General features: G+C 36.2%; 5 protein-coding genes and 2 long non-coding RNA genes across 11 annotated transcripts; 3 read left to right on the top strand and 4 right to left on the bottom strand.

Annotated features, from left to right (window-relative positions):
* Nucleotides 1–448: 448 nt before the first annotated feature.
* LOC126606903 (probable 1-deoxy-D-xylulose-5-phosphate synthase, chloroplastic) lies at nucleotides 449–4,697 on the top strand. Its single transcript, XM_050274291.1, has 10 exons — nucleotides 449–932; nucleotides 1,084–1,215; nucleotides 1,305–1,469; nucleotides 1,586–1,736; nucleotides 2,181–2,452; nucleotides 2,561–2,834; nucleotides 3,073–3,380; nucleotides 3,526–3,807; nucleotides 3,904–4,188; nucleotides 4,299–4,697. Exons 1-10 carry the CDS (start codon nucleotides 807–809, stop codon nucleotides 4,446–4,448), a joined length of 2,145 nt encoding a protein of 714 aa, XP_050130248.1. The 5' UTR covers nucleotides 449–806; the 3' UTR covers nucleotides 4,449–4,697.
* Nucleotides 4,698–6,265: 1,568 nt separating this feature from the next.
* LOC126608162 (heavy metal-associated isoprenylated plant protein 19) lies at nucleotides 6,266–7,114 on the bottom strand. Its single transcript, XM_050275977.1, has 3 exons — nucleotides 6,784–7,114; nucleotides 6,609–6,690; nucleotides 6,266–6,534 (listed from the first exon to the last, which is right to left on the bottom strand). Exons 1-3 carry the CDS (start codon nucleotides 6,922–6,924, stop codon nucleotides 6,266–6,268), a joined length of 492 nt encoding a protein of 163 aa, XP_050131934.1. The 5' UTR covers nucleotides 6,925–7,114.
* A 795-nt stretch (nucleotides 7,115–7,909) lies between these two features.
* Nucleotides 7,910–9,826, bottom strand: LOC126608161 (peroxidase 24-like). Its single transcript, XM_050275976.1, has 4 exons — nucleotides 9,333–9,826; nucleotides 8,849–9,040; nucleotides 8,562–8,727; nucleotides 7,910–8,389 (listed from the first exon to the last, which is right to left on the bottom strand). The coding sequence occupies exons 1-4, from the start codon at nucleotides 9,552–9,554 to the stop codon at nucleotides 7,986–7,988; spliced, it is 984 nt and encodes a 327-aa protein (XP_050131933.1). The 5' UTR covers nucleotides 9,555–9,826; the 3' UTR covers nucleotides 7,910–7,985.
* Nucleotides 9,827–12,139: 2,313 nt separating this feature from the next.
* LOC126608164 (uncharacterized) lies at nucleotides 12,140–13,195 on the top strand. The gene is made up of 2 exons (XR_007617757.1): nucleotides 12,140–12,483; nucleotides 12,779–13,195. It is a non-coding gene; the product is annotated as an uncharacterized LOC126608164 (long non-coding RNA).
* Nucleotides 13,196–13,280: 85 nt separating this feature from the next.
* Nucleotides 13,281–14,209, bottom strand: LOC126608165 (uncharacterized). Its single transcript, XR_007617758.1, has 2 exons — nucleotides 14,102–14,209; nucleotides 13,281–14,017 (listed from the first exon to the last, which is right to left on the bottom strand). It is a non-coding gene; the product is annotated as an uncharacterized LOC126608165 (long non-coding RNA).
* A 1,056-nt stretch (nucleotides 14,210–15,265) lies between these two features.
* On the bottom strand, nucleotides 15,266–17,582 carry LOC126608163 (uncharacterized). The gene is made up of 4 exons (XM_050275978.1): nucleotides 17,425–17,582; nucleotides 17,208–17,304; nucleotides 16,105–16,253; nucleotides 15,266–15,524 (listed from the first exon to the last, which is right to left on the bottom strand). The coding sequence occupies exons 2-3, from the start codon at nucleotides 17,296–17,298 to the stop codon at nucleotides 16,129–16,131; spliced, it is 216 nt and encodes a 71-aa protein (XP_050131935.1). The 5' UTR covers nucleotides 17,299–17,304; nucleotides 17,425–17,582; the 3' UTR covers nucleotides 15,266–15,524; nucleotides 16,105–16,128.
* A 2,301-nt stretch (nucleotides 17,583–19,883) lies between these two features.
* LOC126608160 (uncharacterized) lies at nucleotides 19,884–24,389 on the top strand. 5 transcript variants are annotated; one of them, XM_050275973.1, is made up of 9 exons: nucleotides 19,885–20,067; nucleotides 20,227–20,310; nucleotides 21,351–21,701; nucleotides 22,152–22,266; nucleotides 22,444–22,756; nucleotides 23,150–23,222; nucleotides 23,554–23,644; nucleotides 23,729–23,808; nucleotides 24,003–24,389. In XM_050275973.1, exons 2-9 carry the CDS (start codon nucleotides 20,254–20,256, stop codon nucleotides 24,141–24,143), a joined length of 1,221 nt encoding a protein of 406 aa, XP_050131930.1. In that variant the 5' UTR covers nucleotides 19,885–20,067; nucleotides 20,227–20,253; the 3' UTR covers nucleotides 24,144–24,389. The 5 variants fall into 5 exon arrangements, with proteins under 5 accessions (XP_050131931.1, XP_050131930.1, XP_050131928.1 ...); XM_050275971.1 differs by having other exon boundaries at nucleotides 19,886–20,067; nucleotides 21,330–21,701; XM_050275972.1 differs by having other exon boundaries at nucleotides 19,886–20,067; nucleotides 20,223–20,310.
* The last annotated feature ends 194 nt before the right edge of the window (nucleotides 24,390–24,583 follow it).

Raw genomic sequence — 24,583 nt, 5'->3', positions numbered from 1 at the left:
CGATGAAAAGAAAAAGCAATTGTGTCGTGATTTGATTGATTTTAATTGCGAAAACTTAAAAAAATGTGATTCTTTCGTGGTTAATTTAATTTAACCGCGTAAGAAAGATAAATTGTGTAAATAATGCTAATATAATAATTGCCTACAACTATTTTGACATTGACTAATACACCATCAACATCATCTCATTTCACTTCATTTTCAGTACATGCATTTTTGCACTGGTGGATAGTGGATCTCCAACAAAATGCACTGCAATTAAAATTGATTATGTGGCAAATCCTGGTCTAGACACGTCAGTCACTCCACACAATTTGAAAAATGTTTTGGTGTAAATGCTTGCTGGATTCATAGTTATCATCCACTCTATCCTCTTGTGATTTCTGATGACGTGGCCCAATGAATGCACATGCAAAACAATCACCCGGAAACACACTTTACTGTCAAAAACACAGCCATGGAATGGGAGTAATCACATATACACAGCTATGGAATGGGAGTAATCACATATACAAAGTCACCATTTTTGGTCTTTGAAAAAAGGCTCTTAATTTCCAATACACTGCTCATCCACTCATTCTCTCTCTCTCTCTCTCCCCCCCCCCCCCCACCCCCCCTTCTCTTTATTTTATTCAGTAACTCCCACTGACACTATCACCATTTCAGTGGGGAAAACTCTGAGACTCCCAGAGACCTTAGTTTCTTAATACCCTTTTCTGGGTTCCTCTCCATTTCACCTCTGATTGCAAATTTGAAGCTCTTGAGCTCCATTTCTTCTTCTTCTTCTTCTTGTTCTTGTATATGCAATGGCTCTCTGCGCATTCTCATTTCCTGCACATATCAGCAAACCAGCAGCATCTGCAGATGCTCAGAAATCCCACTTCTCTGTGGGAACACCTCTTCCATGCCCATCTCAGCAGAAGCTCAATCAGGTCAGAAAAGTTTGCATCTTTCTTGTAAATTTCACAAAAGGCACTCACTGCATGGATGATTTGAGTTTTGGAGAAATGGGTTTTGTTCGAAATGTCAATTTTATAATTCAGAACAAAAATTTAGTTGTTTTTTTGTTGTCTTTTGGAGCAGGTGATGAGAAAAGGGCCAAGTGGGATTTGTGCATCACTGTCAGAGAGAGGGGAGTATCACTCACAGAGACCTCCCACTCCTCTCTTGGACACCATCAACTATCCAATTCACATGAAAAATCTTTCTGTCAAGGTATATATTTATTTTTTTTATTTTTTATTTTTGATATATTTGCATTGGTTGTAATTGATCTTGCTTGTGCTAATTAACTGTTAATTCAGGAGCTTCAACAACTAGCAGATGAGCTGAGGTCTGATGTGATCTTCAATGTTTCAAAAACTGGAGGCCACCTCGGTTCAAGCCTTGGTGTTGTGGAGCTCACTGTGGCTCTTCACTATGTCTTCAATGCTCCTCAGGACAGAATCTTGTGGGATGTTGGCCATCAGGTTTCTCACCTTCTTTGTTTGGTTGCTCTCTTTGTCTGATATCGAATAAGCAATGATTTGATAACTTCAAACTTTTCCATGTTTTGATTGTAAATTGTGATTTTTGTTTTGTGTAGTCTTACCCACACAAAATCTTGACTGGGAGGAGAGATAAGATGCACACCATGAGACAGACAAATGGATTAGCCGGCTTCACTAAGCGCTCTGAGAGTGAATACGATTGCTTTGGCACTGGTCACAGTTCCACCACCATCTCTGCAGGCTTGGGTAATTTCCTCTTCTGATAAATGTTGAGAACTCAAATGTATTGAACTTCAAAGTGTTCCTTTTTGGTTAGAAATTGAATTTCAGATTAGAATATTAACTGATGATCTGAGGTAAAAGGTTTCCGTTTAACAATTGGGATCAAAACATGAATGCCCCTTGGGAAGTTCCACACAATTGTAATTATAAGACACTTTATCATGTAATTGTCTAAGTGAAGAGAATCTGATTCCTTCTACTATACTCTCATGTAACTATTTACGATTTGATACATCATGCATTGGTTTTTATGGAAAAATGTTATATTTATCCTCACGCCAGTTTTTTCTCTGAATGATCGTATTGACATCTATTTAATTTCTATAATTTCAGTCCCGATTACATTTTTAGATTTAAAGGTCAATTCCTCATTTTGGTTTTTAATCTAGGATGTTAATGGAAATGCAGGGATGGCAGTAGGAAGGGATCTAAAGGGAGGAAGCAATCATGTAGTTGCTGTAATAGGTGATGGTGCCATGACAGCAGGGCAAGCGTATGAAGCCATGAACAACGCGGGGTACCTCGACTCTGACATGATTATTATTCTTAATGACAATAAACAGGTTTCTTTACCTACCGCTAGTCTTGACGGACCCATCCCGCCGGTAGGAGCCTTGAGTAGTGCTCTCAGTAGGTTGCAATCAAACAGGCCGCTCAGAGAATTAAGAGAGGTCGCCAAAGTAAGTAATATTTAAGTCTGAACATACTAAAGCGTAAGGAAAACACTTACATTTCCATAAATGTGCAGATTCTGATTATGGTTCAACTTTGATATGCGATTGTTGCAGGGTGTTACTAAACAAATTGGTGGCCCTGTGCATAATCTGGCAGCAAAAGTTGATGAGTATGCTCGAGGAATGATCAGTGGTACTGGTTCTTCGCTATTTGAAGAGCTTGGACTATATTATATAGGTCCGGTCGATGGTCACAACCTAGATGATCTTATTTCCATTCTCAAAGAGGTTAAAATTACCAAAACAACAGGTCCTGTCCTGATCCACCTTATCACTGAGAAAGGCAGGGGATATCCGTATGCAGAAAAAGCGGCAGACAAGTACCATGGTATATACATTTCTTTCTGAAGAGACAAATAAGCAACACGTGCATTATTATTTATTGAATTGTTTCTGAAATTAAATCCATTATTGTACGTAAACAATTTATTCACTGATGATTCTTTAAAAGGAAAACTGAACGTCTTTAATGCCGTTAAAAGATCTCATTCGTGTGGTCTGCATGAGCGTAATCTGGATATAGTCAATGAAAGGCGAATAAAGTAGTTTTTCTTTTGCTATTGCAGGAGTGGCCAAATTTGATCCGGCAACTGGAAAGCAATTCAAATCAAGTGCTAGTACACAATCTTACACGACATACTTTGCAGAGGCTTTGATTGCAGAAGCTGAAGCGGACAAAGATATTGTTGCTATCCATGCTGCAATGGGAGGTGGAACGGGGATGAATCTCTTCCTCCGCCGTTTTCCAACAAGATGCTTTGATGTTGGAATAGCAGAACAGCATGCGGTTACTTTTGCTGCTGGTCTGGCCTGTGAAGGCCTAAAACCTTTCTGTGCAATTTACTCATCTTTCTTGCAGAGAGCTTATGACCAGGCAAGCTATTAGTTTCTTTCATCTTTAACTTCATCCATCATTGTTATCTTCTTTCAGAAACTGATATGGTGCTACTCTTAGATGGTCAGAATATTACTGAAAGAGTATATAAACTCAAATATTGACTTCCATGTTTGAGCCTCAGGTAGTACATGACGTAGATTTGCAAAAGCTTCCGGTTAGATTTGCTATGGACAGAGCTGGGCTGGTCGGAGCTGATGGTCCTACGCATTCCGGGTCTTTTGATGTCACTTTCATGGCATGCCTTCCTAACATGGTGGTGATGGCCCCTTCTGATGAGGCAGAGCTTTTCGATATGGTAGCCACTGCTGCTGCCATAGATGACCGACCAAGTTGTTTCCGATATCCAAGAGGAAATGGGGTTGGCGTTGAGCTGCCACTAGGGAATAAAGGAACTCCTCTCGAGGTGACTTTCAGCAGTATCTACTACTATATATCTATCTATAGCAACCATAAATTTCAATAATTACAAGATGATTGAACGTTGGCAATTTGCCTACAGGTAGGAAAAGGAAGAATATTGATCGAAGGGGAAAGAGTTGCACTTTTGGGTTACGGAGCAGCAGTACAGAGCTGTTTGGCTGCCTCCTCTTTGGTGGAATCCCATGGTTTGCGCCTTACAGTTGCTGATGCACGATTTTGCAAACCACTGGACCGAGCTCTCATTCGCAGCCTTGCGAGGTCACATGAGTTTCTGATTACTGTGGAAGAAGGATCCATCGGAGGGTTTGGTTCTCACGTTGCTCATTTCCTGGCCCTTGATGGCCTTCTTGATGGAAAACTCAAGGTATGCATTTGATTTTGTTACAATATACTATGATTTCTCGATGACTCTTGCATAAACATTGTACTCCTCAAATTCCTTAAAAACTCACATTGATGCTCAATATCTTGTAGTGGAGACCGATTGTTCTTCCTGACCGGTACATTGACCACGGTTCCCCTGCTGATCAATTGGCCGAGGCCGGACTCACCCCTTCTCACATTGCAGCAACCGTATTCAATATGCTTGGACAAGCAAGAGAGGCCCTGGAGATAATGTCATGAAGACAGAAATTTACAAAGCAGCACCATTTTTTTCGCTGTATACAAAACCGAAACTGTGACGCTCTCTATTTCCATCTGTATAAAAAAAGTCCCATATTTGAGCAAGGTGTTGCATTAGGTAGCTGAAGGAAACCTAAACAATTCAGTTCATCAATTAGGAGCTCCAACTAGTTGAGGCACCTGAGATTGTAACATGTCCTACAAACGCAAGAACCGATTTGTGACTAGAAGAAAACTCTTTTTAAGTCTTTTGCATGGTGTCTTTTGAGTTTTTAACTTAGTTGCTTAACCCATCCGCATCCAAGTTTGGTTTCAATGTCATAGTAGCGTTCTGATTCAATAATGCATAGTTGTAGAAAGAAATTTACACATGATATTATGTTATTAGATTGAAATGTCATGCGGTGGGAATCAGTTGTTTGATTTTAATAATGCATTGTTAAGGGATTGTTGACACGTTTTAGTAGAGAGAGAGCAATTGGGGTTGTGGCGTTTCTAGGAGGGTTTGGCCAGGGCACAACATTCCATATATGTGTAGGCAGGAAATTAGTTAGTGGTGATTGATTTGAAATCACATCATACAAAGTATATGTCATGAAATGTCATGTCATCTATTCCCAAAGAAAAACAGCTAACAACAATTTGATGGTGCACATAAAAATATTCCCAAGTGATAAACCCACATCTCTCAATCCTCCAATTATACCTCATGAATGTCAAATCTCCAAAACCTTCCCTTAAATTGAAAAGTTACGCCACTTTGCCCTATTGATCATGAAATAAAATATACAAAACAAATATATACTTAATTAGTTCCCCAATTACTTAAATAATCAAGCTATAGAAAGAAAAAGAAAATTCCTCACCAATTATGAAATGACAGTCGATGAAATAACAGTTGAATTAAGGGAGTGTATTCAATTGAGAATTTGAGAGACTTTAATGAATTTATAAATCTATGGATTTTTATAGAGTTTAATTGATTTGTAGAGATTTCATATAAAATTTTGATTCAATTCTCTCGAAATCTCATGGGAAGAGGTAAGATTTGTAGATGCTTAAAATACACTACGAAATCTCTCCAATTCCCTCTAATTCCTCAACTTTCTCAAATTCTTTAAAATCAATTTTTAATTGAAAACACCTGGAATATTATAAACTTCTTTAAAATCCTAATTGAATACACCCGGATTTTTAAGGATTTTAATAAACTATCTTAAAATTCTATTCGAATACATCTTGAATTTCAGAGAATCACTTAAAATCCTGATTGAATACCCTTAGATTCATTAAAAGAATTAAAATCTCTCAAAATCTCAATTGAATACACCCCCCTAAAAGATTCTTTTTCTTCTTCAAAACCGTTTTAAGTGTTTTTAACTATAAAATGGAGTCTCGAATTGATTGTTTGAGAAGAACCCAAAATACACCAGGATGAACAATATTGCATTAATTTCACCTATAATTAATATGAAACAAATAAATTGATTTGTGTACTAAATATCCTAAAAAAAATGGAGTTTTAACGAAAAGCCCGCAGTACTGTTCACTTTAACAAAAAACCACATTTGTACATTAAAAAATCAAACGTAGTATTATTCACTTTACCCTTTATTTTGTCCTTATTATTAAAACTCAAAACTTTCTAACCATTTTCATTAGTTTTTCTTAAAAGAAAAATAAAAATAAAAGTACGGTCTATATTACAGGCGCCTGCCACCCCATCACAATAGGTGTGAAACCCGTAACCATTTACGTGAAAGGCGGACGCAATCAGCATCTGTTTAAACACAAACTTTGTTACTCCCTCGTCCCTACTACATTATGCAACAAGCATTTGGATTCTCATCACTGAACATGAAAAGAATTTCACTCTCTTTACAGCAATAAAAAAATGGCGGATAAACATTTGGTTTTGTCAGATTTCCCTCACCGGACGCATCTTTTGGTTTTTCTTCCTTGTCAACCACAATCTCCACTTTCTTGCCCGTCTTTTTCCTCAGTTTCTTCAACACCTTTTGTGGGTCGATTTTCCCAGTCACCACAACTTTGTGTTTCTTCATTTCTGTCGTAAATTTCTCCACCCCTAATAGTTCAATTAATCCAAAAACTAAATTAAAATTAAAACAAATTTAAGATAAAGCTGTAAAAGAAGTTAACCTTTGAGTTTGCGGAGGGTTTTGACGACGGTTCTTTCGCATGCATTACAGTGCATCGAGACTTTGAATTGTACTGATACAACCTATGGATGAATGAAAACGAAATCTAGTTATGTAATTTTGAGTCCGAGATGTGATGGTAAAGGGTAAATGTGGGTTAAAACGTAGAATCTTACTTTGAGTTCTTGGTCATTTTTCTTCTTACTCTTTCCCATTGACACTGTTGAGTGTTGACGACGAGAAGGCAAAACATGCAAATTACCCATGCAGGGATGGAAGTTGAAGAGACACAAAGGCAGTTCGGTAAATATTTGCATGTGTTTGGTAACAGCGGTTATTAAATCGAGTCGTCAAATTACGGACATGCCCCTTCCTTGGTCGGAAAACGAATTAACAGTTTGTCAGTTTTTTCTTTTTTTTTTTTTTTTTTTTTTTGTCCCTTATTTTTTTTCCCGCGATTTTCTGAATGATGTTCCAACGTTTCCAACTGCGAATCTCTTTTGCCACTTCAACACTTCAATCTTACCCAACTTAGTTAATGCAACTGACCCTTTTTTTTTTTTTTTTTTTGTGAACAAACTGTTTAGGGTTACTCTCATCACCAACGTTAGACTATGTTGAGAATGAGTCTACATTAATGAGAGGATGGATCTTGCATGAGTTTATAAGAGGTTGGCTACTCTCCATATTGTCAATTGGTATTATGATGGAACCTCAACTTTCTTCATACTGTACTCATAACGTCGAGTCAGAAGGACTTATGCGTAACGATCAACTGACAGCTGTGCTAGTATGGCTTTACGTAGGAATTTACAAATCGCGTACCAATATTTAGGATCGCTAACAGCGAAACTCGAACCTTGGTGGGACTATACATAAGACAGAGACCATAATTACTAACTGAGTCAACCCTCGTTGGCTTTAAGCACTTGACTTTAAGAATGTAAGTTAACATACTATTTACCAAACTTTTTTGTTTCAACAAATGTCGTAAGATTTGGATTCAATGATAACAAAGTTGAGACTATATGCTACTAAATTAAGAGTTAGTTGATAATAAATTTATGGCCCATCAAGATCATAACAATTTAAAAATAAAAAATAAAAGAGAGTTGTATGTGATGAATTGTTCAAGTGGATAATTTAATCGTCTTCAATCTATTGCATTCTGAATTTAAATCTTCTTTTGCTCGTAATTTAAAAGAATTTAATATAAATTATCCTATCGATAAAAACAAATAATCAGTCATTTCATAAAAGATTCGCAGTACAGCTTTTAGCTGTTGCAACCAAAGCCCTGCTTATTTATTTATTCCGTTGGAAAATATAAAAAAAAAATTACAGCAACTATGACATTACAGAAACTGGAATTTAATACTTAATTAGCATTAACAACCCTGCAATTCTTTCTAATCTCTCCACCATCCTGCTCTCGTGTTTTGACTCCAATGGCACCCATTTTCTTCATTGAATTCCCAAAGTAGGTCATGAAAATATGGAACCTCTCAAAACGTCTAACAATCCGAGCCGAACGCCGGTCAGTGAGTAGGGCAGCATCTGATGTCAAGAGGCCTTTGTTTTGCCTCAACCCCGCAAAGTAATGACTGTCAAAGGAAACTGAGCTGTTGGCGTCCAGCGCCACCGCGACGGCCGGAGTGGTGCATTGTGTTCTCAAAAACTCTGCGTATTCTGGATCAAGTGTAGGGTCTACGTCACCTTTTCCGGTTACGTTCAGTCTCCTTTGAAATACACCGCAATGTGCCACTCCAATTGTATGTGCCCCTACACATCGAAAAATGTTCTTTTGTTAGACGGTCAGTAATTTAATCAGTTGAACTAAACCATTGATTAGATAAAGTTCTCATTTGAATGTGTGATTTAGATTGATAGTCTAAAGACCTAACATGATATGATCATTTGATTATCGACCGGGAAGAGAAAACTTGATACATACCTGATAATGCCACAAGATCTATGACGTTCAGCCCCAAACCAATAAATTGCTGGTAGAGTGTGGTGAAGTTTGCACCTGCGGAGGGTAAGTTTGCTGAAGCCTCTGACGAAAGGGAGACTTTTCCATCTTTTCTCCCGGTTAAAACCTGCCACATCGGCCTTCCAAACTGCCCAATGATCGATAATAATTAAATATCACAAACAAATTTAATATATATCAATGATTTTATTTGATATAATAATAATATATATGGGAATGATTTGAGTGTGTATATATATGGCACGTACTTGATAAGAGACAGCATCTCTGGCTGCCAAGGCAACAATATCAGCACATGAGACGATGCCGGGACACTCTTCTTCTAATCTGGCTTTAATTTCATCAATAACCTCATAACCTCTAATATTCCTGTTTTGTATTGCTTCCTTCTCCGCCGTGTTGTCGCTGGTTGAATCTAGCAATAGTGATCCATCACATCCCTACAACAAGACACACACACACACACACACACACACACATTAGAATATATAAACGTTGTACAGGTGGTGAGGTTTTGATAACAAGAAAAAAGGCTGGTAGACGCTCGAGTATCCAACCCAAAATCAATTTTAGGATACTAGGATAACATACTCTCAACAAGGCATAACGTGTAATTGTGTATGCGTGCACTTACATATAATAAGGTAATTAAGGTGCATCTTAAGGTTTTGCTACATGATCCATGCATGTGGTGATAAGCTGAAATGGGAAGGAATTGGTGCTCATACGTACCCTAACAAAACAGTCATGGTAGTGCATCCTTAGAAGCTTTGCTGCCATGGTAGGATTTTCTGCAACCTTGCTCCATGTGATATTCCTCACTATTCTTCCAATTTCAGGGCAACTCTTGTGATAGAACACCGGACTCAGCCCACCGAGACCGCCATTACAAACGCTAACAACGTCAACGAGCACAAGAAGAGAAACTAACACCACATTTATGCTAGGCCTCATGATCAAAGATATTTAACCAAAAACCCAACTTTTGAGTATGAGTTTGTTTTCTTAACACGTAATATGAAAAGCACCAGGACTCTAGGAGTATATATAGCCGTGGAAAACCTAGTTTCGAAATAGCTATTCTGGGTTCCTTGAGCTATAAATTAATCAATTAAATACTTATTTAAGTGATCTCGATTATCAATTGTATAAAATTCGATGTTCTTCATGATACATTTTGATATATAATTGAAGTATATGATTCGTTTAGTCAACTACTTTTTAATTGCAACGTACATGTAGCTGCTAGCTAATCATCTCTCGTTATTCGTTGAATAATGGCCGCCATTGACCAAATGAAAAACAAAAGGAAGAACAATAGTTGGAGTACAAGCAATCTTCTTATTTAATTTTTATTCGTTCTAACTTTCTCATTTTTCTTTTTCAATTTGCAATGTGACTAAATGATTCAAACTGTTTATTTTCTAAGTCGTCCTTCAAAGATCAAGTCTTGCTAAAAATCAACCAAATCTAAATCCGTTTAGTCATATGACGGTTGTCCAATAATAATCTAAACTATATATTAATAAAACACTCATTGTCAATCAAAATCCTATGAAATTACCAGTTTAACCCTTTAATTAAAACTGAATATGAATAAGAAATATGGTCAGAAGTATAATTTCACCCTACCAAAATTTTGCTGTTTTTTTTAAAGCATCACCTACATGTAATTCTAACATATCTCTAATTAAAAACTAAAAAAAATAAAAAAAATAAAAAATAAAGCCTCTCCCCACTCTCACATCCTCTATCACTCTCTTCCTCTCTCCTTCTACTTCAAAAACAAAAATACACACTTTGTGTGTGCCCATATGCTAGTATATATATGAACTAGGTTATTCAGTTAAACACTAAAATTTAGACAACATTTTTCGAACGGTTAAATGATTTCTAAATTAATTTATTTCTAGAAAGTAGATTGTATTGATCATCATAGAACGTTACAAGATGAAAATGAGAGCCGAAAATGTAAAATAAGAAGGTCCGACTAAGAAGAGCGGTATCATCCGTGTAGGTTTTTACAAAGTTTGTCAAAGCATATAAACAAATTAGATTCTATCAACTCAGTCATGGTAAGTGTTGGCGCCTATGGATATACATATAATGCGAGCAAATGTCTGGAAGCTGACAGAAATTCAAGAGTAATGTTATTCATAACATATTTTAATACCACATTTTTATACTATCTTAGATGACATCTGATGTGAACAGTCACATCATTTGAAAAATTTGCAAAACTCAAGGAAATGAATGAGAAAAACTCCTCGTATACCACACTCATTGTTTAATTAACTAGTTTTTCTTAATTATTAATTTATTAAATAATGAACTAAATTTAAAAATCTGATTAATTCAAATGATATGACTGTCCACATCAGATGCCACCTAAGGTGGTATGAAAATATGGTACAAAAACATGATATGAATAGCATTACACGAAATTCAATGTTTCATGGTAGCTAAGGTATATACTTTCTGTTAATATAATGCATGATTTTGCACGCAGGATCAATTATCTAAGTTGTCTGCTGTTGTTTTTCCTTAAGAAACATAACAAATATGTAATGGCTGGCAATATATAGAGTTTCAATCTGGCAATGTGTGTGTGTGTGTGTGTATGAAGCTTTACGGGCATAAAGCACACATAACCATTAAAAAAAGTCAGAACAGCTCGTTTTCTAGCCATGTACGTCTGTTCGTGGACTTTGATCACAAATGCTAGTTAAAATCTTTCATTCAAAGCATAATATATCATATATGTGCTCTTCGATTTGGGAATAGCTTCAAATCAAAGATTTGTTTTGGATATTCTTGATTAACCACATGTTAATCTCGCCACGCCGATCCTTATGCTCTTGTGTAGATAACTGGAGTCCAATAGTCCGATAATATTCATAACATTTAAATTAATGTTAATGATAATGTTAATCAACTTTCTAGTTTTTATCTCAAGAAACCATCATTAAAGTCATGCTGAAACTCCTTAAACAGAAAGCTAAGCCACTGAAGTGAAGATGAATACACATAAATATTACTTTGTGACAAGATTTTGCTATGGTTAGTCGTCACACAAAGTGTAAATGGATATTCATAAGTATTAGTATGTAACCGACATGCTTAAGCGACTAACCGTAACATGGTTCTGCTCAATCTAAGGAGCATATATTATCACAAATGCATTACCTAGCAACCAAAAATAGAGCCTTGGGTTTCATGTGTAAGCTCTAGCCACAAATCGCTATAAAAGCGCTCAAAGGCCTAATGTGAGATCCCGTATTTTTAGAATTTGCTTAAATGTTACTATTTCAGTCGCTTTTTTACCTAAAGCCTTTTTGCCATCGCATTTGTTATATTTTATATATACTAAAACCCAAACCGATGGTTACTGTTCTAGGGCAGTGTGCGGACCAAAATGCCCCTCAAGTTAGTCATCAGCCGTTACTCTTTGTCTTTTTTGTACAGTAAAATCCCGAATTTGCCCTTTCTATTCACCCATGCGTGCATCTGTGGAGTTTCTTTTAGTTTTTTCTTAATTTTTTAAACCCTTATCTACGCGTGTCCGGCCATCGTAGAAAGAAAGGGGACATGTGGCACTCTTTCTGCTTCTCTCGGGTGGATCTCTAGAATTCTCCTTCGGTTTCCGTCACCCAACCAATCCATCGGACTCATCATTACACCCCACTAATTGCTCTCTCACTTTCTCCCACGCCTCATTTACTGTTTCATTTCTTATCCAAATCACCTGTGGAAATTGGTTCCGTTAAAAACCCCTTCTAGAATTAATTACCTCTGGAAATTTTTTGGCCTTTAAAACTTCTCGATCGGTTCCGACTGGATTGGGTTTTCAATTTCGTGAGAGTGGATTTGTTAGCTCCAGTTTGTGAGTTTTTAAGTTTTTTATTAATTGTGTTTTAGTATTTTGCTGTTAGTTTGCCATGTTGTGGTGATTTATGGATCGATTTTTTTTAATCTGATTGTGGGTATTTTCTTTATATTGTTAGATCTGTTGTTTTGGTGTATGATTTGTTTGTGTTTTTCGTTCTATCGGATTCCTGAGCAAATTTGGTTTTCGTTTGTTTGGGGATTTTGTTTCCAATATCCGTTGTTCGACTGGTTGTGCATCTCTGTAAAGCTAGATTTGTAAACGTTTTTTCTGTTGCTTTGCATGGAACCAGAGCCTTTCCATGCTCGAGCTCCACAGGTATGGCACCGCTCTTTTACATCTTAGGGCTGTGCAAAATGGTGTACAAAAATGCACACGAGTTGGAATTGTGAAACCAAGTCAACTCTCACTTAGAAGTGTTAACGATTCACAAGCATGAAAATTCAAGCTCGGGCGGTACCCCCATTTCAAGGCAAATGAGATCATTCGACGATGGTAACCCAAAGGCTTTCTTTGTTGTTTTTCCTTAATGGGTTAACGATTCCTTGCTTTTTACTGAGTTTTTGGCTATGTGTATTTTGTATTTCTGAGCTTCAAGGCACATTTGCCCATTACATATAATTGTATTTCGTAATTTCGTAATTTATTTGTGTACAACTGTAAAGGTTTTCGGATTATTTATATTAGAGAAGTTTGTTTTTTCTTTTTATTTCTACTTTTATATGCATCTAGGACGTGACACCTAAACCTGAAAACAGTTTGTATATGCATGTAACTTTTAATATCAATACTACTTAATCAAATGCAAAATTTTATCATTTCCAGTATTAATCTTTCTCATATATACCTTATTTGGGCGATGGGACAACAAGAATCGAGACTCTCACTCTAACCACCACACAATATACACATTGATCTTTGTCTTTTTTCTCCTCTTTCTGATAAAACAATATTAGTGGGATAATTTGAGCTAAGTCACACAATGAGCTAATTATAATGAGGTATCGAACTCACCACTTATGAGACTTGAATCTGAGACCTCTCACATACAAATAAAGAGAAATACCACTAGACCGTACTATTACCGACAAACATTAACACAACTCTGGTGTGCATCAAAATAAGTAGTATATATACACGTACGATGACATTTTCTCTATCTAGAAAACAACACTTGAATTAGGATTATAATAAATCCTAATAAGAATGAAAGTAGAAGAGATGAAGATTTCAAAAGGACCTTAAAATTCATAATAAATTCATGGGTACCCTGCTGCCATGCAATTCTCCCAAAAGAGGCTATCCACCATTTCATCCATGTTGCTAAGTACACCAACCAGCTTTGATTCCACTTCTTCTTCCTCATATCCTGAGGCTGCTCCTTCTGAGTACTGCAGCCACACCTTGCTACGACACCAACTCCGCGCTCGATGCTGATCTTCTACACGATCCTTAGAGTAATTATGATCACAAGCACCAAATGTATGAGAGCTACATGATTCTGCGTCCTCATCTACAAGTAGTACTAGTGCTGCTTTAGTAGTGTGATGGTCTGCTGCCTCTGAATCTGCAGTGCCTTCAAATAAAAAGAAACAAGAAACATCAACAAACTTACCCTCTTTGCAAGCCATAATCTTCACCACTACTATTTCGTCAAGTTAATAAGATTTGTGATGGTTTTAATTAGGTGGGTTTTGATCTTGATAGTTCGTTTATAACATTTTTTTTTTATAGCTAGGGCTATGGTTTAAAACCTTCCTGTTTGCTGATGCAATAGTGACAAAACGCACTCTTCACTCCTGTTTGGTCAAAATGTGGTAGGTTAATTCTTGCTTGACATTCCAATTTGGTGGTGGGTTTTATGTCATCCATCCACTCCATCTTTCAAAGTATCTTGCTATTCACCTTCCACTCAAGAATGCTAGACAGTGCAAATTTCATGTCGGGAAGATATGCCTTATATGCGTTACAATGTAATGAATGACTTCACGATTAATTATATAGAGGAGGAATGGAAGAATTTCACAATGAAAGTTTGATAAGCTACAACATCTTCAGTAACTAATTATATTGATGCCTTTTGTGCTAGAACCTCACGCATGTTGTGGCAATATGTGGTAATATGCAAGTTGAGAAAAATATCGGTGTTGATTAGTAATGAGTTGATCTGTCTTGCCAGTGCAAGTACGATCCACTACTAGGGTAACACCAGTATAAAGTCTCAAAATTGGTTAACCAACACGAATAAAAGCACTAATAGAGGAAGGGAATGAAGCACTCGTGTACTTGATTATCATTCTAAAGTGGGTTTGATAATCCGAAAGTTTGATGGTTCATTTTGTGATTAGAACCGATTCCAAAAATGCTAATCTTCATTAGCACAAAAGTAATACTGTAATTATTGAAAGCGCACTAGCAAAGCAAGGATACTTGAAATCTTGAACTAACCCTTTTCACCAACCTTTAATAGGGGTTTTACCGACAAGTATTGGAGTGTTTCAAATTTGTGATTTTTGAAATTATTATTTTTAGCTGAGGATGTGCTGTTGCTCGCATCCTCAAGAGATCATGTGTGGAGTCAAATCCCTTGACCCCAAAGGGTGTGGCTTTAAATTTTGATTTTGTGGTTAATTAGCAAGAGCACGGATTAGAGAATGTTGGACAATTTTAGCCACTCGCTTCTCTAATTCAATGCCTCGGAATTAAGTCATGCGAGGAGAAGGACAGACTGGTATGATACAACCAAAATGGCTAAAGAGCGAAGAGACTGAGGCAAGAGTGACATGAATTTTTCTCAAGCGTATTCATTCGTAACTATAGATGCGTACTAGAAGAACCAACCAAAATGGCTACATACATACTTTCAAAACTGTTGATCTTGTTCCCCAGGACAAGAACGATAAGCTACATAAATAAGAGGAATGAAATAATTTTCGGGATGACCACGGTCGCCTCTCACGTTGTTCAACTAGAAGAAACAATGTCATCTTTCACAATATTTCCCAGATTGATGTCCTGCTAATACTGTTATCTTCTTCCTGCAGAGCCACACAAAAAACTGTTTAGTTTTTAATAAACTGAACTTGTTTACAAAAAAATCTTCGGCAGTTACAACGTTTAACTAGCAAGTAAACCATAGGTGCAGTTTTGAGAGTCAACATTCTCGTAAATCAGATGTTGTACCATGATAATGAATATATTCAGTTACAAGATACTTTCAACGCTTAGTTCAAGCTGAGTCAATAAACTGAATGTAATACTATCAGCTATCATTAAAATTTTGTAAACACATATATTAGTCAAAATCAATCGATCACGGAAAGAAATGGCTGAGTTCATAAATAATATCTGTGTTATGTAACTCTAATGGATATTTGAAACAAAACAAGGCAGATAACACCCCTGATAAAAATGGCTTAGAATCGTGACCCAGCCAGAAGTTGCGAAGGAATAGGAAATAAAGAAACAAGAAAGTGAATTAGAGTCTGCTAGCAACTGTGAATGTCAAATTGTATAAAGGCTAAGGAAATATCAGTTCTTGAAGTCGTAAATTCTACCAAGTAAATGGATAGCAATGTGCAGATCTCTAGATCCCAACTATGATGTGGTCAAACAAACCTTGTGAACATGCAGCCAGCCAACTTAGGATTCCTTGCTTGCTTCTGCATCACGATTTCTCCACGGATTGAGAGCTTCCCTGATAGCTTGGGCCTCTGGCGAATTTTCATAAGCCCGTTTCTCTGATTCAAGAACAGTTACTTTGTCATCTGCATGTATGAAAAGAGGGCAATTAAGAATTACATTATGCAAGAACAAAATATAGTCATAAGAGAGAATGCAACAGGCGCTCTTTCAGATAATGTGGTACATAACAATTCAACTCGGTTATACCAAACAGAACAAGGAATCTATTTTGTGGAAAAACGAAACCAAATTTTATCGGAAATGACAATAAAATTACAAAAAGTGGACAAGACGACCACAAGTAAAAACAGAAAGCACACAGCAAATCAGCAAACTAAATCCCCTAAAACTGAAGCAGTTATAAGAAGAGAAACTCCATTAAGCTAACTAATTGCAGATTTCCAATGAAGCAAAAGAGCAGTTTTAGAAACAATATTAACATGCGAAGGTAACTAGTCTCTTGTAAAGAGGGGACGATACAGAGCGGAAGCTTTTTGCAGAAAACAAAAAAATGCTAAGAGTAGTGGAGAGCCGAGGTTAGAGGGCGATGGGAGTGAAGGAACAACTTAGATGGCCCAACCATAGTCAAACTCAAGGGGCACCCCAATGACGGCTCAAATGCGGAGCAAGACAGATCAAAAGAAATATTTCGTTGATCAAACACCAAATCTTTCAATCCCAGAAACCATTTGGGAGTAACCAGCACAACTGGTAATTGGTTACATTTGCAAACAAATTCCAATTGAAAGGGTTCTAAATTCAATAAAATCCATGTGAATGTGAAACCTCATCTAAGTTGAGTTCAACCAAAACAAATGTTATTTCTGTCTAATCCCTTTTCACAATTTCCCTACTGCAACTCTGATATTTGGTTTCACAAACTACAACTTAATTTATAAAAAAAAACAAAAAAATTACAGGAACAATTTACGAACAATTATTGCAATATTGCTCCATTAATTATGTCATAAAATGAAACAACAGGTACATAATCAAAAGAAAGAAAAGGGTAATGATGAAATGGAGAGTTCTCACACAGAAGCCGGTATTGATCATGAAAAACTCCATGGAAGCTCCAATCAGAGCCGACCCGAATGCGATCTTCAAATACCAATCCAGAAACTTCATTTTCCACTGCACATAAAGAAAAATCAAAACTTCAATTTCAGCAACTGTATGTATATACATATATATATATATATATATATATAGAGAGAGATTATGATCAGGGCATGCTTTCGCTTAAAGAATTACAAGGTAAGAACGAGAGCTCGAGATTTATATGGCTGAAGTCTGAACAGAAAACGGAGCTCTGGGAGGCTGAGACTCTCCGACTGCGAGAGCAACTAGTTTCTCCGTCTTTTCGAGTTTGGACTGGATAACTTCATAGATGGGCCTGGGTTTTGGGCTCCAGGTTTTTATGTCAAACTAAACCCCCACCAATATTTTCCTTTGCCCGTGTGGGAAACATTTTGTTTTTAATTTTCAATTTAATTTTTACTTTTTTTTAATTGAAAATTCAAATTTGTTTGGTAACTATTTTTATAAATTGAAAATTGAAAACTACTTCTTTGAGTTTTCAAACTTGGCCTTGGGTTTTCATTTTTTTAATTTTTAATTTTCAGTTTCATAAAAACTGAAAATCACAAACTAAAAAAATAAAAATTAAAAGCGAAATTGTTATCAAACTGCCCCTTATAAATACTCTTTCAATAGGAGAGGGGACATTCTATTTTGGTTTATTTGGGCCTTCAAAAATTCTTCTTCTTCAACTCACCGCGTTTAGCATTCAAACTCTCCCCCTCTTTTAAATAAATTAGAGTAGTGATATCGTTTGCAATAAAAAAAAAATTTGGGGCGGAAATTATTTTAAAAGCAGTTTTTTTTTTTAAAAAAAAATTAGGGCTAAATTGTGCTTAGTAAATGAAAAAAAAATGCTTTTGTCAAAATCATGGATCCAAAACAGCAGATAATAGAAGCAGCTCTATCCTCACTTCTAGAAACAACATTTTTTTTTCATAGCACAACAACCCCAAACTGATCGTACCAAACGTGTGGTTTGATTTATTTATTTCATGATACGTGGCTCATGAGCTTAATTATGCATGACCTTATTATATACCTTTGTGAAAGGAAAAAGAATCTGATACCAGCCATAATAACGGACGGTGGACGTTTGTGCTTCTCTTTTAGTTTGTGTTTGGTGGACCAACATCTGGATGATGTCGATGCTTAATATTCAAAAGTAATGCTAGGTACATTAATTTTTTAAACTAAATTTATAAATTATATAATGTATCATCAATAAAAATCTAGCACGTTAATTAATATTTAATTAATAATTAAATTATCAACAACTGTGCCATGTAATTTACAAAATTCAATATAAACAGCTAGTCTCACAAATATTGAATGAGATGGGCCCGACAAAACTACAAGTAGGTTACTTGTCATCGTCCCATCTCATGAAATACAGATAGATTGCTTTGGCCCATGCTTTCCTCGATTACCACACAAAATCCACTCGCTTGGTGAAACAAAAAGGGGTGTTCAACATGGAAAATTTTTCATTACGACGGAAACACGAATAATACATCATGTGTTTTTATGTAAATGGTGAAAATTTTTATTTTTTAAATTATTTACTTTTTAATACATATATCCCACCATTTATATAGTGACACGTAATATACTATTTCATGTGACGATTACACTGAAAAATCTTTTGTTCAACACAAAATTACTTCCAAATTGCTTTTCCCAACTTGAGCTTAATGTTCTATTGAGAATTACTAGAATTGTGTAATTATACTGATATCTTAAAGTACATGTTAGATAAAGAATTTAATTTGTAATCTTCTATTTAGTTATCGCATGTATTATAACAATGTAATTTTTAATTATAATTAGTTTAAGATTTTTACGGAATTTTTTATTATTATTATAAATATTAATATTAGCAAGTTAAATTGTTAGATTTTAGGTACGAACGCTGGCATGCTTTGTCTTGGTCAAAAGCTTCTTGTCCATTAGCTCTCTTCCTTCTAGGTTTCTAGTCTAGAGGTATTTTACTTTTGGTGAAACCCTAGCAGATCAATACGTGGAGTAATCCTAACCAGGCCCTTAATGTTTTGAACCACAGTATTATAGCTAACTCAATGTGAAGTTTAGCTCATTATCTTATTTCTTAGTGTAGATAATATTGTTTGTTAAATTTTTTTTTTGATATTGATAGAGGTGTTGTATTCAATTTTTAGTAATACGTTAATGTTTTTTGCCCACTTAGTCGCTCACAAGTGAATTTGATATTAAAAATGAAAAACAAATATATATATATATATATTTTTTTAAATTAATATCAAGAATGAGGATCCTCTTCTAATCCTTTTTGTGAGGAACCTGTGAATCTTCCAGTAATACGTTACTGGAAGATAGAGGTATTGTATTCACTTGGTTGTCAATGAATGTGTAGTTGCTCACAAGTGAATTTGATATTAAAAGTGAAAAACAAATATATGTATTTTTAAAAATTTAATATCAGGAATGAGGATCCTCGTATGATCCTCTTTGTGAGGATTATGTGAATCTTCCAATCACGTCCGTTAATTGTACATTATACGGTTAGTTTTAGCCAGATAATGTTTATATTCAATTTTAAATAAAAAAATTTATAATAATTTGTAACAATAAAATATACAATGAACGAACATGATTGAAACATCTGCGAAAAACGATCCCGAGAGCCCCGGATCCTCATTCAATCTTCTCGAGAAACAAATGGGTAAGTGATGTGCAACGAGACGAAAACCTCGGCACACCTTCAGACAAAAGTTGCAAAACTTCTCGTCATCTTCCTCTGCGACCTGACCAGACCATCGTCCTCCCAGATAATTCCATGTATTTTCTCACCAATTAAATAGCATTTTCCATTATTCTAATAAATTAATTTAAAATAAAACCACTGCAATTCTCCAATTCCTTAATAAATCTTTCAGTCTCTCAGTCTCTCACTCTTCTATATTTGCTGGGTTCTTTTTTTTCCTTCCCAAAAGAAAGAAATTCTTGGGGTCCTCAGTAATAACAATGCAAGCTGCTCAATCAGTCTCCAACGGAGCTGCAGAACGTCCTCCTTCTCCTCAGGTTTATATCTCAACTTCGCCATCTCTCACTGTTTTTGTATGTTTTCCATGTTTGCATTTACTGTTTCTGCAACTTTTTGGATGCAACCTATGCTTTGCTCTCGCAAGATTTGAACTTTTTTGTGTGGATAAAGTGGAAGATTTGAACTTGATTTATCATTTTTAGCTCAAGAAATCAACTGGGTAAAAAGAAGATTTTTGCTGGGACGATTTATTTGCTGTGTTGCTTGCTTTATTAGGGGTGTATTTAATTGAGATTAAAAGAGTTATAAGTCTATGGAGTTTAATGGAGTTCCATAGACTTTATGTGAATTTTGAGTAGAGTCTTAAGGGAGATGGCTGATTTTATAAAGCCTAGAAACACTATAAAAATCCCTCCAAATCCATTAAAATCTTCATCCTTTAAAATACTTTAAAATCAAATCTTAATTGAATGCGTATGGAGTTTTATGAACTGCTTTAAAATCCAAAATTAGACTCAGATTCTGTGGACTTTCATGGATTCATCTAAATTCTTGATTGAATACATAAGAATTTGTAAACTCTTTTAAAATCTTTAAACTCCTAATGGAACCTGGATTTTTGATTATTTTTGTCTCTGGTGGTTGGATTTCAGACGAGAACTAATGTTACGTGATCAAGTTAAGCATGAAACTTTAGGGGTGCCCCCTGCCCAGTTTCTGGTTTCACTGGTTTAATGCTATTTTTCATTGCAAGTTAAAACTACTCCCAAACTGTTACATTCTCTTTTGCCCTCCTTTATTAGTATTTTGCAGATCTTGATTGTGTACTGCAAACTGCTTTTCTGTTACCTTTTTTCTGATTATTGCAGATATGATCTGTTTTTTAGTAACGGTTAAAAAACCCGGAGTATACTAGAAAATCCCAAATCTTTATAGCCATTCGGGTTGTTTTTGTATGAAAAGTTTGTGTCTTTTCATTTTGTTAATTGATATAAGAAATCTTCTGAAAGGTTGTAGACCAAATGAGATTTAGCATTAGATATTTTGTTTTGTGAAGGCTGATTTCCAAAATCTGAAGACAGTAAATGAAGAAGCTACCGACCTGGAACCTACTGGGAGGCGGCCAGACATATCACTTCAGATACCCCGAAGGCCTGTGGGTTTTGGCAGTAGCCGTAGTGGAAAGGGTTTACTGCAGTCTCAAGGTTCCTTTAAGGGCAGCTCGCTATCAGGGGGCCTTTTCCGGGGTTTAAGCTTCAAGAAAAAAGGCAATCAACCAGATGGTGAGAGAAGCTCCCTCCTTAATTCGGATCCCAGTAGAGCTCCTGAAAGTTGTACCTCTCTTCCTTTTACACCGATATCAAATTTGTCCCCCTCTGTAGCTACACCCAGCTCTGCGAGGATGTATAATGAAGTGCACAAGCCACATGTAAGTGGTCATGCATTCTACAGTTTCCTTTGTTTTTGAGATTTCACATGAACTTCTTTGCATTTGGAGGTATAAAACTGGTAATGCAACAAAAGATAATAATCTTCCAAACAAAAATTATGATTGATGATTTACCTAGAGACATTGTAGATTTTTTTTTTTGCCCCCAAAATGCTGTTTCCAAGAATGATGTCTGAGCATTCATTGTCCCGAAAATGGAATCTGATTTACGTTTCCAGTTTAGACACTCAAGTTACCTCTTAACCGTGTAATATGATAATTCGGGTCAATTTTTCCATTAAACTACTATGTATGTACTATGAAAAAGAAAATTAAATCTGAATCTTTGTGCTTCTTCTAATTTTTTCCTCATTAATGCTTCCCTAAAAATGGCTTGTTAATCTGGAAGTCATCCAACTGAAAGAGATGGTTGTGATTAATTGTGTGCAGAAAGAAACTACAACAGTTTCGAGGTCCCTTTCCATGCCTGGACGTAATAAAGTCATTGTAAGATCCGTATCTTTTGCAACTCGAAATGAGCAGACTCAAGCAGAACCTAGTGATGGTATGTAGTGAATCAATTATTCTGGTTTTTTGTTCATGCTGTAAATACAACTCACATACTTGTAACAATGAATGAATTTACTCACTATATTTCAACTACTTTTGGCATATGTATTCCTCTCTCTCTCTCTCTCTCTCTCTCTCTCCCTCCCCTCTAACTTTATTTTCGGCAAATCAGATCAAATAACTCCAGTTCCAGTGGAGGCTAATGATGAAGAAATTCCTGAAGAAGAAGCAGTGTGCAGGATATGTCTTGATGTATGTGATGAACAAAATACGCTCAAAATGGAATGTCTTTGCAAAGGTGCTCTTAGACTTCTACATGAAGAGTGCGCCATTAAGTGGTTCAGCACAAAGGGAAACAAGAAATGTGATGTTTGTGGTCAAGAGGTTCAGAATTTACCTGTAACATTGCTTCGGGTGCAGAGCACTGCTCAAAGGGGTAGTCGACAGCAGCACAACCAACAGGGTTTGCATCCAGAAACGATAAGGTGAGATACTGCGGTATTGAGATCTTTTCCATTATGACTTTGATAGAGGGTATTATTTGGAGACTCATGATATCATAACTAGTAAAGGGAAAGAAAAACAGGTAGAAACCTTTTCATGAAGCATCCATTTCGATTCAGTCATGAATGTCCAGTTAGAATTCTCTAACATTAAATGCCAGAAGAGGATCTAAGTAATATCCAAATCATATTTTATTATCTTGTAGAGACAAATTTCAGCCATCATAGCCACATCATTGGCAGGCGACAGTGCTACTGTAGGGTTCTCTTTCTGATCAAGTCACACCTGTGCATTATTTGTAGAATTCAACTTATGATAGATATCATGCTTCCTTTTTTACTCTTTTATGGCTAATGAAGTCATATTTAATGCAGTGCCTGGCAGGACTTTGTGGTAATGGTCTTGATTAGCACAATATGCTATTTCTTCTTCCTTGAGCAGCTACTGGTATGCCATTCTTCTGGTGAAAAAAACTTTAGAACTAAGAATTTGATTTCCGCTAAACTAGAACTTGTTTGTGTCTCCTGATGAGTTCGATATCATAAAAATGAAAATAATCCGATCTAATTGTGTGTAATTAGACCATTGTGTAAGAACGCCTAAATTATGCGGCTCCAGGTGCCATGAAATATTATCTGTTCATTTGTATGGTCTACAAACTATCTGAGCACATACAGGGTCCCAAAAAGAACGCATTGAAAGAAGGGACAGAACTGGTTTAAATTGTGACTGATAGTTGGTGTAACGATGCTAATTCTACCTCTTTTCCAATGTGTAGATTCGTGACTTGAAAACTAGAGCGATTGTAATTACAGCACCGTTTGCATTTACATTGGGTCTCTTGGCATCCACTTTTGCCATCATCCTTGGTATAGCAGAGCCTCTGAGAGTAATGGTTCTCTTCTCTCTGTGTAAGTTAATAACACTCTAACCATTTGCTTGTTTAATTGCAGCAATCAGGGAGTATATATGGACATATGCAGCTCTGGAGTTTGCGCTTGTCGCCCTCATCGTCCACCTGTTCTACAGCATAGTGAGTGATGCTTTCGATCCGTGATTTTATCCAAACCCTGTCATAATATATGCTCCATGATCTGCGTGTGTTTTTCTGTTGCTTACTACGGTTTTTTCTACGGTGCACCAAACTGCCTAATGCCAGATTACGTGTGCTTGATTATTTCACAATTTGCGCCTTATTAACTAAATCTTTTTTGTTCTTTCTTTCAGCTTCATCTGATGGCCATTTACGCGATATTGCTTGCTGCGGTGTTGGGTTTCGGATTAGCGATGAGCCTCAACTCATTGTACATGAAATATTTCACCTGGAGGGTTCAAGTTGCACAATCTCAAAGCTCTAGCCCTGTATGACTGATTCCTGGATTTAACAGTTGCACCATATGACTTGTCGCTGAAGAGTCGACTGCTAAATGTGGCATCCTTTGTCTTTATATTCATATTTTTTTTACTTTTAAGTTTTGTAAACAATGTCGCGCCATTGGGGCGGGGGACCTCGAGTACAAGGGTAGATGCTCTTGAACCACTTTTGTTCGGTTAAAGGACGTAACATCTATAAGTTAAAAGCAAGCACTAAAGGTTTGCTTTTATGAGCTCAAACCCGTAACTCCGTACAATGAGAGCTCAAACCCGTAACTCCGTACAATGAGAGCTCAAACGCATTGGTGGTTTCTATTGGATTGGATTGGATAAGCCACCGCATACTAGGTATACTGATGCCAGAAATGGATGTTGACTTTGAAACCTTGTTCAAGCTAAAGGTGGAAGATAAATTAGACATGAAGAAAACTTAT

Source organism: Malus sylvestris, chromosome 16, assembly GCF_916048215.2.
Source record: "Malus sylvestris chromosome 16, drMalSylv7.2, whole genome shotgun sequence".
Classification (NCBI taxonomy): Eukaryota; Viridiplantae; Streptophyta; class Magnoliopsida; order Rosales; family Rosaceae; genus Malus; species Malus sylvestris.
Note: the sequence above shows the minus strand (reverse complement) of the source record. Positions and strands in the feature narration are given on the sequence as shown.

Coding starts and splice junctions, on each gene's coding strand:
- LOC126606903 (XM_050274291.1), top strand. CDS start 807: ATGGCTCTCTGCGCATTCTCATTTCCTGCACATATCAGCAAACCAGCA. Junction 1,216..1,304: donor TGAAAAATCTTTCTGTCAAG/GTATATATTTAT, acceptor CTGTTAATTCAG/GAGCTTCAACAACTAGCAGA. Junction 3,381..3,525: donor TGCAGAGAGCTTATGACCAG/GCAAGCTATTAG, acceptor TTTGAGCCTCAG/GTAGTACATGACGTAGATTT.
- LOC126608162 (XM_050275977.1), bottom strand. CDS start 6,924: ATGCAAATATTTACCGAACTGCCTTTGTGTCTCTTCAACTTCCATCCC. Junction 6,691..6,783: donor AAAATGACCAAGAACTCAAA/GTAAGATTCTAC, acceptor ATTCATCCATAG/GTTGTATCAGTACAATTCAA. Junction 6,535..6,608: donor AACCCTCCGCAAACTCAAAG/GTTAACTTCTTT, acceptor TTGAACTATTAG/GGGTGGAGAAATTTACGACA.
- LOC126608161 (XM_050275976.1), bottom strand. CDS start 9,554: ATGAGGCCTAGCATAAATGTGGTGTTAGTTTCTCTTCTTGTGCTCGTT. Junction 9,041..9,332: donor ACCATGACTGTTTTGTTAGG/GTACGTATGAGC, acceptor GTCTTGTTGTAG/GGATGTGATGGATCACTATT. Junction 8,728..8,848: donor GAGATGCTGTCTCTTATCAA/GTACGTGCCATA, acceptor ATCATTGGGCAG/TTTGGAAGGCCGATGTGGCA.
- LOC126608163 (XM_050275978.1), bottom strand. CDS start 17,298: ATGAAGTTTCTGGATTGGTATTTGAAGATCGCATTCGGGTCGGCTCTG. Junction 16,254..17,207: donor CATGATCAATACCGGCTTCT/GTGTGAGAACTC, acceptor TCATACATGCAG/ATGACAAAGTAACTGTTCTT.
- LOC126608160 (XM_050275971.1), top strand. CDS start 20,254: ATGCAAGCTGCTCAATCAGTCTCCAACGGAGCTGCAGAACGTCCTCCT. Junction 22,757..23,149: donor TTGCATCCAGAAACGATAAG/GTGAGATACTGC, acceptor TATTTAATGCAG/TGCCTGGCAGGACTTTGTGG. Junction 23,223..23,553: donor TCTTCCTTGAGCAGCTACTG/GTATGCCATTCT, acceptor TCCAATGTGTAG/ATTCGTGACTTGAAAACTAG.